This window comes from Pocillopora damicornis, chromosome 2 (assembly GCF_964200805.1).
Source record: "Pocillopora damicornis chromosome 2, jaPocDami1.2, whole genome shotgun sequence".
NCBI lineage: Eukaryota > Metazoa > Cnidaria > Anthozoa > Scleractinia > Pocilloporidae > Pocillopora > Pocillopora damicornis.
In genome coordinates, this window is record NC_142671.1 from 14,843,167 (window position 1) to 14,859,774 (window position 16,608).

The window sequence follows — 16,608 nt, forward strand, 5'->3', positions numbered from 1 at the left end:
AAAGACACGTTCACAACGCACTTTGATTGGAAGAAATAAAACCGCATTCTATTGGTTATTAGGTGTGAGGACATAACTACAACGGAAGACACAACTGCAACGCTACATCTGATCACCCCTGGTTCTAATTAATTAAAGAAAATGCAGTCTGAAGCGCCAAAATAGCTGACAGTTTACGTATATGTGAGTATAGAATTGAGAAAAATTGTTGCTGATGTGGAATTCCTATTCGTTTAGAAGTTTTGTTTTTTTTCTGTTGCTTTTCAATTTTGTCACTGACATATTTCATCCACCGGTTTGCTCTTTGGATGATATTTTCTCGGATTAATTGTCCTTTTTTTATAGAAGAGTAACTTATGACTTGCATTTCCTAGGTAATAATTGGTGGTTGAAACACTTCCTTTAAGGTGGAGAAGTCAGCTTAGCTAAGAACGTCATCATTGAACACCGCTTCATTTAACTAGTGTCATATTTGTTGACCTTTCCTTTTGTCTCGTTTTGTTCTCCAGTGGTTTACGTTAACTGTGCATTTCTTCTACACCCAGTTAAAGTCTATTTCAATAATTGGGAAATATGCGTGTAGTTTAATGGCTGATAAAGTCACTATAGATCTCTATAAAAACAATGTGTAATTAGTTTGATTTCTCAGGTGATTGATCTGCTCTGATCGGTCGAGGACTGCATCATATCTCGATATAATCTCTGTGAGCGAGGTGATTATAGTAGGAGCATAACAGTTCTTGTGTTTTGTTTCTGTGGAAGTTAGAAAGATGATAGAAGAAAATTCAATTGTTAAGAGCACAAAAAATGTTAAAAGATTGTCAGAACACTTATCAAAAGAAAAGTATGAAGTATTTGCTGACTGAATTAAGTAAACCTGTTAAAACTGATTGCTTATCTTGTTATTGGTAATTCATGCAATTGTAACAAATGTGCCTGGAGCTTTCTTTCCAGAATTTCCAACACAATTTGAAAGCACCTGAGCAATTATACTGATATAATTATTTTCCTCAGGCTCAGTGAACGTTGATATTCACTTTGCCTTCAGCAAATAATTGTTAATTAGTCTGTTGTTAAGTTTTTTGAGACTTTAATAGGACCACTTTTAAGTAGCATACTGGAATTTTATCTGATCAGATAAAATATACTAATAGTGCTCCAATATTGGTTAAGATGCTGAATGACTCAGAAATATAAGGATTCAACATAATTCCACAGAAAAGTGTTCACACAAGCAAAAATCTGTCTTGATATCACAGGGTAATTTAGTATTATCCACTTAGTTGATAATGGAAATTGCATGGCCACCGTAAAGAGTTTCAAAGTTGAAATTTGGAGTGTTAGCCCTTCATCAAAGGAATGTCATATTCCAATGGGTACCCTCTGGTGCTCAAAGTAAAAACACAGTTAATACTTAGGAATTAGTCTTGAAACAATATTTGTAAAATACATCCTTCACATCACAAAATTTTACAGATTGTTTAAATGATTGGGTTCAAACAAGTTTAACCTTACAACTTTGCTGAAAAAAGTATGTTTTCAGAAATATGTACAGTACATAATCTAGTTAGATGAGCAAACCCCAACCTGACTTGCACTCACTTTTCTACTTTTCTATTGAAACATAACTTATACTCTCTAGAGTTCTAAGGGTGCACTATGAATTCCCTTGGCCCTGAGCTTTCCTTTTTCCTATTTGTGATGGAAAAAGACAATCAGACTGAAAAGAACCCAAAGTCAGGTGTGATTGTTATTATTGCTCATTTTAGGTTCCAAGTTTTGAATAGAACAGCTTGGTAAATGGAGTTGTAAAACCTTAAATTCAGCCAAACCACATTTTGCTTACTGTTGATAATCTGTGAGGCAGCTGTTTTCAGCCAAATCCTGATCATGGATCTATGGTGAGTTTGGTAATATTTTGCGAACTGATAATTAAATAAGATTTAATTTAAGTACCTGTTGTTAAATATGCTTTCTGGCATTCAAAGAACTTCTTCAGTGATTAACACTGGATTGCAAAAAAAACTTTTCATAAAATGCTATTTTGTGTGTTTTTGTTTTCTTGAAATCATCTCCTCAGACACAGTATTGGCCAACATATGTGTTTTGATTAGACTGGATTGTTATCATTCCTTGTCAAAGAAATGCATTAGAAAACAGGAAGTTGGTAAAAATTAATGTAATATACTATAACTATTGTACCTTTGGCGGGAAACAAACAAATAAAATATATTTGTAAATAGAGCAAGAGCTAAATGATGAGTTTTAAGCTCAGTAAAGAAATAGAGAAAGATGTTTTTCATCTTTTCACAAGTGTGGTACAAACAAAAATTCTGAGTCCCCATGAGGAATCAAACCTCAGGCCTTTGGATTCTGCACTCTGATGCTGTACTACTGAGCCACAGATACGCTACAGTGAGTGAGGTCTATTACGAAGTTCATATGACATGTCCTGCAGCATATACTGTCAGGATCAGCAATGTTGATAGTGTCATAATAGTGTCATATTTGTAAATAGAATAGGAGAGATGGTAAGTTTTGAGTTTGTCCCACACTCATGAAAAGACAAAAAACATCTTTCTCTAAAATTTATTTCTTTAAAAAATTGTACAATGAACAATCTTTGTGATACAAATAACTGAAAATTCTGACAGACCCTCTCAAGTTACCCAAAGATAAATTGTCCTGCCCTACAAGCTTAAATTTGAAATTGTACCATAAGGTACCATAAACTTCCACGTATAACCCCTGAAGGGGTGAAGAGCTTGTAAGAAAGAGAAAACAAAATTATTTTTTCAAGAATCTTATCTTATTGAAATACATTTCTGATATACTGTTCCTGATTAAAATTGAAATACTGAGTATTTACTTGTCAATTGATTTTGACTAGATAGCTGTTCATGTAGAAATTTACCAAGTACTGGGATATTTCTAAATGTCCACTGAGGCCCAAATGGAAGCAACACAATGTCACACAGCAAACTTGATCATGCAAATGTACACGCACTCTCTGGGTCACTTGACCAAAGTTCTGCGTAGTATAACTCCTGGATGTCATGCAAACTTTACAATTACCAGGTAAGTGCCAAACCTATTGATCCTTGTTTTCTTCCAAATGTTTGTTTTCTTCCAAATGTTTGTTTTCTTTCAAATGTTTGTTTTCTTCCAAATGTTTGTTTTCTTCCAAATGTTTGTTTTCTTCAAAATGTTTCTTTTCTTCAAAATGTTTCTTTTCTTCAAAATGTTTTTTTTCTTCAAAATGTTTCTTTTCTTCAAAATGTTCAGTGAGATTGATTACTTTGATTTAATTGATAGCAGATAAACATGGTGAACAAGAGGGAGCCATACATTAAGTGGCTGGCTATGGTATGTAGTTTACTGTTTTTGTCAATTTGACAATAACGTCGCAACCACATCAATGCAGTTTCTACATATGTTGTAATTAAAGTTCTTTACGACATACTCCTTCTTTTAGCTCTGGATGACTGAACTGATATGATACAATTAAATTTTATTTGCCATTCACCAAGAGAAAGATGATTCATGGTAGTTTTTATAAGTGTTTAAAACATTACCCAGATACAACTGGAAATTTTTTTAACCATCTCAATATCTCACTCATTTGCCATTCATTGACTGTGAGTTAAATGACTGCATATTTGTGGTATGTCTGCTAGACTTTAAGCATGCTTTAAGCACAGATTTTGATTAGCATGTCAGTCATAAGCTTAATGTAATTGTGATAATTGAAGTCAGCGCAGTTGAGTCGTCTGAAATTAGTCTGTTATTTGATGAAAGTCAAGAAGAACGACATTTTGGCACCGCGCGCGCGGTATTTCCAATTATTATTATTACTCGTGTTACATGAAAAATGCATTCCTTTCCGGCCAATCAGACACGCGCAATTTATTTATGTATCTTATTAACGATGTAATCCCATTATTAAAGGTTTAGTAACGTATGTAGATACATCAAAAGGGTTTTTCTATCGATTAGTACCTTCAGCGCTTTCTAAAACAAGTGCCAAGTTCGTATATTTTACGTTAATAACCCATTTCTAATGGCAAATTTAAATTCAAATCCCCGAGTTTTGTCAAATTTTGTTTCGTAATCTCCTAAATTATCATAATTGTTTTTGGGATCAACCTACAGCACTTATAAATCATCAATCTGAAATATACGTGTCTTCATCCGATGCAAAAAAAAAAGCTTAGTGTTCTGTTCTTCGACATGGTTGCAGATTAAAGCACTATATAATACCCCTGATTCGAAGTGCTAAGGGAAACGAAAAGGCAGATGGACATAACGGGAAATTCAGGGGAGAAAGTTGTAAATGATTGAGTTTAAAATCAGCCTACAGCTAGTCACCGTATTGGAATCTTTTTAAAATTAAACGAAAGTTAACGAAGAACTCTCCGATCATTTGTGGTCGGAAAACTGATTTGAATTACAAATAACTTTGAAACATAAATATTCATATTTGAGATCAGACTTGCACGTGGAAAGAATCGACGAGATCTAAGAAATGTCAGCATCTTTTCCAACTTCTCAGGGGCCGGGGAATACTTAATTTCAATCCAGATACCTTGGATTTTGTCTGTTCTGCCAAGGTGGGAGAGTGTTTCTTCGAGGTTGCCGAAGTAAGTGGTTTGAATTCGACGACGAAAATGGGCGGAATGGATGGCTTTTTGTCACAACGTTTTCAAGGTAAACAGCCTACGTATATACACATTTCGGATAGAAATATAGGTTTCGCGTTTCTTGTTGTTGCTCTATTAAAAAATTTATTCTAAGTGTTGAATGCAAAAAGGGACTGAGGAGCATATTACACACTGTTCAGTATTAGACAAATCTTCCGTAGAAGCTGCCATGACAGTTCTTGATGAATCACGTGACTTTTAGGGCAGCAGCGAATAATGCATTACTTATTTTTATCGTCCTTTTGTATGATTAAGGTTACTTTCCACCCTCAGAGGCCGAAAAAAATCGATTTTTCTTTTATTTGAAAAAACTGAATGCAAACATTAAACCTAACCTAATTATCATTAAAAAAATATCTGAAATCTTTAAAAGCACCCGAGTTATTTAGAACAACGTATTTTCAAATAAAAGGTAAGATATCAGGAAGGTGTCATAATCTCTGACCTGGGCGAGTCCCTTGGGGGAATTTTCGCGGCAACCGCCCGGGGCTCGACTTTCATGTTATTTCTATATTTTGTTTTCATCGCGCACTTTACAAAATTCACGCGTGGAAGCTCTTTGTTTATGGAAAACCTTTGCTCGTGGAAAAATCAAAAGCGTAAGAAAGTCCTCGGAGAAAAAACCAGACGCAAAGAAGAAAGAAAGGGTACCACTCTGTCAGGTAAAGAAAAAAAAATCCTTTGTGAAAGCGACTTGTGCTAGCGGAGCTTTTACGCTGGCTTCCAGATTTCGAACAAAGAAGTCGTTGTCAATCCAAAATTTGACGTACATGATGTTGAAAACGAGGTTACTTTTTCTTTATGCAAGTACCAGCCTTGATACAAAAACATCAACAATTGCCTCGAATCGTAATTTTAAAGCTGTATGTCGATTTGTTGTCTTGCTCCTCAGCTCATTTTGCGGGTTTTCCATTTTTGCCGCGGGTTTTTCCTTTGCCTTTGGCAACTTTGCTCGTTATTGTAACGTCCTCCTCAACGCTCCACTGAGCGATCGAGATAAAAAAAAAAAAGTGTTTGAAATGGGTTACTTTTCCCGGGAAATCTTGATCCGTTGTCATTGACGCCAGGAGGTCCTATCGTCCTATTGGTTTGCGGTTTCAGGAGGCGAGATAATCTCCTGACGTGGCGCGAGTTGTTTGCGAACCTTTATGAGCTAAAATCTCGCATTTGATTTTGGGAGGAATACAACCACTTTGAGCGAATTTAGAGGGTATATAGATTTGACCGATTTTCGTCAAATTTCGCCAAAACATCTTAGTAATAATGACAAACGAAAATCTGTCGGGAAATTTTGACAATTGAAATATTTGTTCTGTGGCGTCCATTTACGCAACACGACTCGCATATTTTTAGCTACTCCAACTTTAGATGCCGATATCTGCAGAACCAATCAAAATATCGAAAAAGCCTGACATACTTTTTATGATTGATGCCTTGTGAATGAGACTGTGCAGCTATTTTTCTCGTGCTGCAACATCCAATACCCGATAAATTCAATAGAAGAATCTTTGGTCGTTTCACGCCTTACCGGCTCCTGACACTTCCGTTAAAAAAAAAAAAATTGCTTAAATTATATTTTTACCGTAATCTACATTTAGTAAGCTTTCTTCTGATATATAGTTTGCTAGGATTTTAGTGAAACTAGCGTGCGTACAAATTTTTTTCCTGAAAGACACCCGCAAAGGTGGGAAGTAACCTTGATATAAACTTAAATTTTAAACTGTTCCGAGATGCAAACTTTTTTAGAAAAGCGAAGCTCGAGGAAAACTGTCAGCGTCGAGAAATGAAATTTCCTGTTGCTTTCGTTCGATTAGGGACATTGAAATTGTCAATCGGAAATGTTATGGCTCTGATTGAGTCTTTCGATCCCGACGATGATCCTCTTCGAATATATTCGCAATGAAAGTTGTGCTAACTATAATATAAGTATGCACCTTTTTACAATATAGACCTTTCTTATTTCTCAGGACATCAGATCAGTGTCAGGAATAGGATGAGGTTCCCACTAAATCAAGGAATTCAAGGGAAGAAAGGAAAACAAAACAATTTTCAAAAACGTGAGTTATTTACTTGTTTGTATTTATACGAACTCGACATCTGCACTTGTCAAGTCCGGTGTACTGGTTTGTGGTGAACGCTTCAACCTGGAATTATCGAATGTCTGAAATTTAAAACCACTCATACTCAAAAATGTAGGAAAAGTCCATACAAAAAAATGATTGTGTTCTTTGTTGTTTTATTCCCTGTGAATCTCTCTTTGATCAAGGAGATTATCAGTCGTTCAGAGCACTGTTAGTTTGATGGTCAATATATCTTGTTGTTTCTCTTGTTAAGCTCTTGGAGTTCAAACCAAACTCAGTATGTTTCAAAGTCGATAAGTGTTAAACATTTGTCTAGGGTTGTTTTACGATTGCTGAAAAGTTTGAAGTTCGTATGATTTCTTTTCAAAATTACACCTTGGATAGGTATTTCAATAAGAATCTTGGGAGTCTGATCTTTTAATGCTCTGAAAATTGCTATTTCTCTTTTTCTTTTTTTTCCCTCCAATTCTCTTTCTAAACCTCTGATAAGTTTGATAGTCTAATATTTTTTTTGGACAAAATTGTGATTTTTTTCTACTTCATTCAATAGGCCATTTTACAGTTATGTACTTGGTTGCCAAGCCTTTGATTTGGAGTGAGGCTGAAGGTGACCGTGTTGTGATAGAGACCACTATCTAGTTAGCATGATAACAAAGTAATTTGCATTTGAAAAGCAGTAAGGTCTGTATCATAACAAGGTCACCCTTAGCCTCATTCCTGTTCAAAGGCTTGGCAACCAAGCACATAACTGTAAAATGGACTATTAAACCCCTGAAGTCCGATAGACCTCTTTAGCTCGTATGTTTTTTTAAACCCCTTTCAGATCTCAAGAGATTTCACGCTTTGTCTCTTATAAATTATCCGTACAAACGTACGTGAATAAGAGGAAATTTGAAAGAAACAGTTATCTAGCTATAGAGTATTACCACATGAACTTAATGGTAAACAGAACATTCAAGCTAGAAAAGGTCAAATTTGAATAGCATACTCCAGAAGTAGAGACTTTTTCGCAAATAGCTCCTAAATTTATCGTTAACTGATATAGATTTACTGAATTTAAAAAAACAAATTGAAGGCGAACTTATAATATCTCATCTCTTGAGGCTGAAGAATCAATTTCACATAGCATGCTCTAAAAATAGTTACTATTTTCTCGAATTTCTTTATTAGTTTTTCATCAAGTGATGCAAAATTGTCTGCATAATCCAATTGAAAATCTCGGAGCTTAATCGTTAAATGTCTTAGCTCATGAAGCAAACACCAAATTCAAACGTTTGCCCAAACATTGACAATTTTCAAACTATTCTAACATATCATCAGACGATTTTAATATTGATTTGGTGGTTAAAACCAAAATAATGCCGGTTGACTACAATAAATTGATGATTCGATCTTTATGCGCGATTTGGTTGAGGAATTCATTTTCAATCTTAGATTAAAAATTATTCCTTGCTTTTCAAACTATTATCTTGTGTTACATTGTAAAAGCGTCGTAGTCTTGGCAGGTACTCAATTTAAGTCCGCGGAGTTTATATAATTTATAGCGTTCCCGAAGTGGATTTTATTCCAAAATCATATTTGTTTAGTCACTGAAATCAATAGACCTCTTTAGCTCCTGCAGTTTGTTTATCCTTTTCAGGTCTCAAGGGAATCCCCTCTTAAGCTTATTTAAATTATGCGTACAAGAGTAAGAGGAGACTTTAAAGAAACAACTCTTTAAGACTATTATCACTTGACCTGAAATGGGTTAAAAAAATCAATGCAATTAAGGCAAATTGTTTGTTAAATATTATGTGACAGATACTTGTTTACAATTCCGCCGTCTCGCTTTCTCATCATAACTTTTTAGGGATGGTGAGGTTTACCAAGTTGGACCGTACACGATATTTTATTTACTGGTCGAATGAAAGCCGGAAATATCGAATTAATATGGTTAACGTTCAAAACAAATTGTTAAGTACAATTCGGTTCAGTGGTTATTACCATAGCACAGAAACCTTTAACTCTGTCCATATAATATCGCGTTCCAAGCAAGATTTTTACCAAAATTAAGTTTCATTGTTATTGTCATTGAAATGTTATGCACAACTTTTAAGTACAGCGATTTACATTAATAAGGTGCGACGAGAAGCTTACGAAACTTGTAGGATTCTTTGACGTTTATGATTATTATTTCAATCTAAAATATGGAAAAAAAAACGCGGTTGTTCGTTGCTCGAAAGATTTCTGCAGACGAAGCAAACGATAGGAAACAAAATAATTAAATTGTAGTTGAAACATCCTACATACTCTGATCATTATTTACATTCCGGCATGTTGATCTTAGAGGAATTTCTAACGAACGTCTAGATTTATTGCTTGTTGTTGCTTGAATGCAAAATTATGATCTGTTCACTCAAAGGTAAAGCACTTAAAACCTCAACGCAAGTAGGAAGAAGGCAGGAATTAAATTTACGAGAACATTCATCGGCTGCCATGTTCAATTTATCGATAAATCCAGGTTGTGTTCATGTTCCTTTATAGAGCGACTCGATACTTTAGGATTTAAATACTGACTTATTCTTATTTCACATCGCCAAATAATTTTAAGGTTGGGGTTTGTAATAGCAATCCGCACTCAATCATTACGACTTGATCATTTGTTAATTTATTGTTGCTTTTATTCTATTTCAGATTGACTGAAACACGAACGTGTAAGACAAGTTTTATTCAGAGGTATAAAGCATATTTAGAGCAATTCCATCAAGAATACGGCGAATCAGAACCAAGAGACATTCACTAAAATCGACAACTTGAACCCAGACGTAAGCAAATGTTATCACGCGATTTTATTGGACTTCGAATTTTTTTTTGTCGGCTTAATATCCATGGCATGGGCTGTTTAAAAAAATTTGACTTTCCCGCCAAAAAACTTATAAAAATACGGGTGCTTAAACTACGCATGCGCCAATTTTTTTTAAAATTTACATCTAATCAAATGTGGCGAATTTTTCCCGCCAAAAAACTTAGAAAAAATACGGCGCCCAAAATACGCATGCGCCAATTTTTTTTCCAAAGTTCTAATAAACTTTATCTTTATTCCTTTGTTGTATTTTTATTGTCTGCTGTTAGTAAACAAGCCAGAAATAAAGTGTTTGTCTTTCGCTCAATAAGTCACATTCAGTAAAGCATTTATTTGTTTTCAAATTCTCTCTAATTAAGTATTTCAATTAAAAGGGTGTCAAGAAACTTTTTTCGTATATATACACTAAGACTTTTGGCGGGAAAATTTGGACCAATTTGCACAAAGTTTCCCCTGGCAACATTTTCGGCAAAAATGTTAACGAGGTTTTCCATAAAATTTCCCGCCAAAAAATATTTTAAACAACATGTCGTACTAAAAAATTGAAATAAACGCCAATTTTTACACTCTTGGTAAAAAACAATCTAAACAGTGTGCGTTTCTCTCAAAAGAAATTCTGACTCAACTATGTCTTCCCTGGACTTTTTTTAAACTTCAATTCTCTGTACGAGATGTGTGAAAGATGTAAACGAAAAAGCTATTTAGGGCCCAATCAGAAGAACTAAATATTTCATTTAAGAGCTAGTCATATTTTCTTGTGCCTGTAACTTGCCTTGACGATGAGAAGAAGATCTCTAGGGGCGACGAATGTAGCACAGGATACAAGTTGGAAGCGACAATGCGAGAAATAAAAATAGTTTTCAAGTTTGGAGCAAACTCTTTGAATTGTTTCTCTTAAACAAATTTCGCGAAGTATTTTGAGAAATGAAATAGTTTCTAGTGTTGGAGCAAACTCAGGTAATTTAATTTTAGCCACAAGAGCTGAGACAAATAACGATTAAGCTCTACGTTTGGTACGGTTACAGCAAATCTTTCCAATGTTTTTGTTTTATTGCGATTATAAACTTAATTGTAAGATGAAACTACAAATGATTGTTTTTTTTCTGCATTCCTGTGTTACACCGAGTGACTACCCACAAGATCTTCCTTCCACTTAAAATAAGGAGTATTTTAAAACCAAATGCCTGGTCTGAAGAGCAAAAAGTGATTTCTTTTCTAGAGTGCAACTTAATTTGAAAGGTTTAGTGGGTTACCTAAAAGTTTGTCTTAAAGAAACAACGTTTATAAACCAGCAAAAAGTGACCATCGCGATATTCGAATTACAAAAGGTACTAGCTTTTCAACACGCGGACACAAAGTTGAACGTTTAAATTGGACATAACTGCAATGAAATTTTGTTCCGCACTTCTGTGTGATATAATACAAGCTTTCTACACAAATATCAATATATTTATTAGAATGTCCGCATTCATACGCTCTACAGTTCCATATTATTCTTCATCATTAGAGCAAAAAAAAGAGTATAAAACCCTGCATTTCTTCGTCAATTTATACTGGAATAAATAACAATAAATTTCGATTTGGTCTGATTCTAGAAAAAAGATCTACAGCAATTCTAACGAATGAATTTTATGCGAAATATTGAAACCTACATCTCGTCATCAATCTTCATGTATGCTGGTTTATATAACAGAATATTTCAATTTAACTAGTTTCTAGAAAAAAGCTCTTGACCAGGCATTTTAGTTTTAAACGTAACTACATTGAGACCAACCTCAGTTGATTACACAAAGTAGTGGACATATTTTTAAGATGGCACTCTATAAGAATTTTTCCTTCACGAGTAACAAACAAATGCTACCTTTTTCATCAAGTTTTAAAAAAAATCCATTTTATTCAGATCTTACCACAAATTAATTTCCAATTAGATCAATATGTTTTTCGGAAAACGTTTTTTTATGGTGGCATTTTGTAGGGTAATCGTCTGCCTGACCCTGCACCCCAAAAGGAATGTTGTTGAAGGTAGTTTATTGGTCTAAGCGGAAATAGCCAAGTCGAGTCAAGTGTAGAGTTGTTTAGAAGTCGAATATTACTGATTAGTCTGTTTTGCAGTATGTTGAGTGGATGTCAGACTAAATTGGCGTTCGGCAGTTGATCAGCTGGCAAGGTTAGTCAGTTCTTGTTTGGCTTTTAAGTCGTTTGTGAGGTGCTGGTAATCGTTGTCACCTGTCGAGAGCAGTCTCTTTTCTTTGTTTGTTGACGATCTTTTCAAAGTCAGTCGATGAAAGTAGTGCTATATTAGTTGAACATCAAGCAACGAACCATTTAATGGTATGGTTTGTTTGTTTTGTCTTTTCCGAAATGAGATTTAAAAACAGTTGAAATGAATTTAAATCTTCAAAAACTTTGAATTTCATTTGGTCTTTGTCTCGGGTCTTCTTTGGTTAGAGTGCCACCTCAACAAGTATCACCTTATGCGACATCAACTGGGGTATAACTGAGATTCAAAGTGTTAAGCAAACAATGTCAGGAGCGATTAAACCTTGGAAATTAACGATTTCAGTTGATGCTTTCTGTGGCCTGGTTTCAAATCAATTTCCAATTGTTATAAATTTCGCAAAATTACAGCTTGCAGTACTAATAAATCATGCTATTTCTCAAAGTTTGCATAACAATCTGCATCATAACAAGCTATTCCAAAAATGGTGGCTTTGAAAGCTATTCACTCACCGGTAACCTGGTTTATTCCTGCATTACAAGACTCGCGGAGAAAGAAAAGGGAATTCCTAGGATAATAGTGCATATAAAGAGCCACCATTTTTGCTACTGTTACTCAATAATTTCAAAATTCTTATCTTTCCAGTATCCACTAACAACTCAGTCATTCCGGTGTATCCTTTTGACCAGAATCTTTGTCCGTCCATCCTTCCAACAACTTTGCTTCTCCTGAAAATATTAATAATGATTATGATCAGGGAATGCTAACTGTCTCAGAACAAAGACGCTTAATCTTGGGACCCTTAAAATTTAAAGGCCACAATTTCTTCGCACCAGACCACAGTTATAGAGGAAGGGAAAAACACTAAGACTTCAGAAATATTATGTTGAATGAAGCGAACGCCACTGACGTATTTATAGAAGAGTTGTCACATATCCACGTGGCCATCTTCAACTTTAAAATGACCTCCTTGAAATCTTTATTTCATTGATTCACCAAAAGATGGCCATGAATTTCTCTGGAAATATTTTACAGTCATACTTTCTGCTTTTCTCGAAACCAACACGCTAATTCAGTCCGACTTCGAATTGAAGACCCGCTTAGACCGAGCAATCGACTCTTATTTAGTCGTTTTAACGAGATACGACAAATTTAGTGCTCTGAAGGAAATTGGAACAATATTTTCACGAAGAAATACTCACTTTGCATTGCTAGTAATTACTTAGTGCTTCTGTTACTCTTCTGTAATGGCCCAAAGCCGTCTTCTTTCCAGTGTGCAACTTTATTTCCAGTACTTCGGAAAGTAGGTCTACACTCTTCCAAGGACAGCGTGGTCTGCTGAAAATTCTACAATTCCTAATGAATATGGATCAGCACCTGCACCAATGATTGACTCATGCGTCACTGCTCTGGTGCAGAGGGATAGGGGGCTTTGTGTGAGATAAATTTGCATGTGAGAAGTAGGTGGATAAAAAAGCATTATTAATTACACTGCATAGAGTATTCTAGAATATTAAAAGAAACTATGGCGAAATAATTGTTAATTATAAAGAGTCTCGATGGTGCAGTGTAACCCATAGCCGTAAAACAGCCAAAAATTGAGCCGTCAGCCTTAAATTGGCCAAGATTTTAACCGTTAGCTGTAAAAGCCATCACCCCATTGGGAACCTCCCATGAATAAATAATTTTTTTCTACCCATCACATCACTTCCGCATCTTGAGCAAAAGCATACAATCTATTCGATGGTAAATGATATGTGACTCAGTATATGAGGACATCAAGGACGTATTATCAGAAAAGAGAAAAATATTTGAACCCTGACCACGGACCGCAACATGGTTTAGTTAGATGCTCTACACACTGAGCTGCGGGGAACTTGTCGACATCTGAGGCTCAATCCTAAACTCATGTTTTAGGTGTTCTACGCACTGTAAGTTTAAGCCTAGAAACATGGGCGCTATTCCATAGAACGAAAATAACCCCCTTTGCAATGGTTTTCAATTAACTCAGTTAGTGATAAGAAACTTTTTCCACTTAGATTTGCTGTTTCTTTCCAGAAGTTACTGTCTTCTTTTATTTGTTCTTAGAAATTTGCCTACAAATGCATTACCACTATTTTACTTCTTGAGAAAATGCATAAAATCTAATCGATTACAAATGATATTTGTATCAGTATACAGCAAGGAGAAAAATATGATGAGAAAACCAAAAAAGGAACAAAAATGACAAGATTTCCCGCGCCAGGGTTTGAACCCTGACCATGGACCGCAACATGGTGCAGTCAGATGCTCTACCCACTGAGCTGCGGGGAACTTGTCGACATCTCAAGCTGAATTTTAAAGTCATGTTTTAGGCGTTCTATGCACCGCAAAGACGAGGCCTAAAAACATAGGAACTTTTCCATGGAACGAAAAGAATGTCCTTTGCATGCAATGGTTTGCAATTGACTCAGTTAGTAAGAAGAGACTTTGTCCGCTCAGATTTGCTGTTTCTTTCAAGAAGTTCCTGTCTTCTTTTATTTTTTCTAAGAAATTTGTCTACAAATCCCTTACCTCTATTGTAATTCTTGAGAAAATGCATACAGTCTAATCGATTATAAATGATATGTGTATCAGTATATGAGGATATCAAAGATGTATCATCAGGAAGGAGAAAAATATGATGAGAAAACCAAAAAAGGAACAAAAATGACAAGATTCCCCGCGCCAGGGTTTGAACCCTGACCACGGACCGCAACATGGTGCAGTCAGATGCTCTACCTACTGAGCTGCGGGGAACTTGTCGACAGCTTAGGCTGAATTTTAAAGTCATGTTTAAGGTGTCCCACGCACTACAAAGATCAAGCCTAGAAACACAGGCGCTATCCCATAGAATGGAAATAATCTCCTTTGCCATGATTTCCAATTGACTTAATTAGTAAGAAAAAACCTTGTTCACCTAGATTTGTTGTTTCTTTTCAGAAGTTTCTGTCTTCCTTTATATTTTCTAAGAAATTTGTCTACAAATGCATTACCTCTATTTTACTTCTTGAGCAAAAAGCATACAACCTAATAGATGATAAATGATACGTGTGTCAGTACATGAGGACACAAAAGAAGTATTATCAGCAAGGAGAAAAATATGATGAAAACCAAAAACTAGGAACAAAAATGACAAGATTCCCCGCGCCAGGATTTGAACCCTGACCACGGACCGCAACATGGTGCAGTCAAATGCTCTACCCACTGAGCTGCGGGGAACTTGTCAATATCTGGGGCTGAATTTTAAACTCATGTTTTAGGCGTTCTACGCACCACAAATATCAAGCCTAGAAACATAGGCGCTATTCCATTGAATGAAAAGAATCTCCTTTGCAATGGTTTGCAATTGACTCAGTTCCTGATGAATATGCATTAGCAGCTGCAGCCAGTAATTGACTGATACGTCAATTATTTGATGTGGAGTTTTGTTTGCACACTTAAGGGCCAATTGAGAATGAGAGGAATTGAGTGAGATGAATCGGCGTGTGAGATGAATCGGCGTGTGCGAAGAGGGAAAAAAATCAGCATTATATGCACAGTATAGACTATTCTGTAGCAGAAAATAACTCGAGGATGTCAAGAAGGGGATTAAATTAATTCGCTTGTGAGATTCAAACTCTTGGAACCTATTTCGGCTTGATATCTGTAATAAACTGATAACTCCATAATTCACCATTCGTTTTTTTTTCTTTGTTTTATTTTCAAATAGTTTTACAACACTCAGGCCCACACTTTAAGGTGACCATATACTCCCTTTTATAATCCGAGAAATTGAATTAAAATAGTGAAACTTAGCATGACTCTAATGAACTTCCACCTCAACACCACAAATAACAGTAGCATAAATTTTATATCTTTTTTTAATTCTTCCATTAACCTCACAGTAATCATATTTAAATCCTCAGTTAAAAAACACCTAGAGGAACTATGTGGAAAATTTTTGCTTTCAGGGAAACAATCAAAGATATCATCAGTATGAGAAAATGAGGCACAAAAATTTCAGATTTTCAGTCAGGACAAAAATTATTCATAAATCTCTAATATTAAACAGTCATTAGTTACCTCCGAAGTTCAATTAGTTTCCCCTACGTAAACGGAAACTAAAGTTATCATTTTTGCTTACAATTTCCCAGTGATAAAACACCTATTTTATTAATGTTCAGCATTAGAGGTTAACATACTATAATGCCGTAAATTTCGGAAAGTTTTTACAAATTCTCTAGTTTTTGGCAATATTATTAAATTTGGACTGACTTCGCATGCACAGCACACATTACAGTTATGCCAAAGAAACACCCCTCGAAGAGTGGCTAATTAATCTGCAAGCGACGGAGGCTATTTTTTTGCAAGCAAACCGCAGCAAGATTTCCCTTTTCTAACTGTTTCTAACGCTAGGTAAATTTTACAATACAATAAACCTCTTTTAACCCAAAGCAAAAGTGTAGAATCTCTTCAAAACACCAGGAAATTATAATATGGAATAAGACGATCAAGCCTAGAGACTGAGTTCTCCACATATCATAGCGGTAAAACGTTTGCGCTTGCGCAAGTGTTGAGGCGGGCCGACAACGTCCTTCTGGACCGCCAGAGCCAAGTTGTCCTACGTGAGTTGCAAAAGATACACACACAAACTAGCAAGCTACGGCGTTTGAAAATTAAAAGAGTATAAATTCCTTATTAAAGTTAAAAACCTAACGGTAACTAAACAGACTACCCGTAATTAACTGATCTTTGTGATCTTAAGTT

At 35.4% G+C, this 16,608-nt stretch overlaps 1 protein-coding gene across 9 annotated transcripts; it reads left to right on the forward strand.

The window, feature by feature from the left end:
• The first annotated feature begins 69 nt into the window (after positions 1 to 69).
• On the forward strand, positions 70 to 12,183 carry LOC113672984 (uncharacterized). Of its 9 annotated transcripts, none has more exons than XM_089196509.1 (8): positions 70 to 183; positions 1,770 to 1,901; positions 2,081 to 2,163; positions 2,891 to 3,078; positions 3,316 to 3,366; positions 4,491 to 4,707; positions 6,668 to 6,757; positions 9,455 to 12,183. In XM_089196509.1, the coding sequence occupies exons 4-8, from the start codon at positions 3,052 to 3,054 to the stop codon at positions 9,457 to 9,459; spliced, it is 390 nt and encodes a 129-aa protein (XP_089052635.1). In that variant the 5' UTR covers positions 70 to 183; positions 1,770 to 1,901; positions 2,081 to 2,163; positions 2,891 to 3,051; the 3' UTR covers positions 9,460 to 12,183. The 9 variants fall into 9 exon arrangements, with proteins under 9 accessions (XP_089052635.1, XP_089052638.1, XP_089052634.1 ...); XM_089196512.1 differs by having other exon boundaries at positions 2,895 to 3,078; XM_089196510.1 differs by lacking the exon at positions 2,081 to 2,163 and adding an exon at positions 650 to 713 and having other exon boundaries at positions 72 to 183.
• The last annotated feature ends 4,425 nt before the right edge of the window (positions 12,184 to 16,608 follow it).

What these genes read in the sequence shown, in the direction of transcription:
- LOC113672984 (XM_089196509.1), top strand. Translation starts at nt 3,052, where the DNA reads ATGTCATGCAAACTTTACAATTACCAG. An exon ending in GCAAACTTTACAATTACCAG is followed by an intron (nt 3,079 to 3,315) that starts GTAAGTGCCAAA and finishes TTTAATTGATAG; the next exon opens with CAGATAAACATGGTGAACAA. An exon ending in ACATTAAGTGGCTGGCTATG is followed by an intron (nt 3,367 to 4,490) that starts GTATGTAGTTTA and finishes ATTTGAGATCAG; the next exon opens with ACTTGCACGTGGAAAGAATC.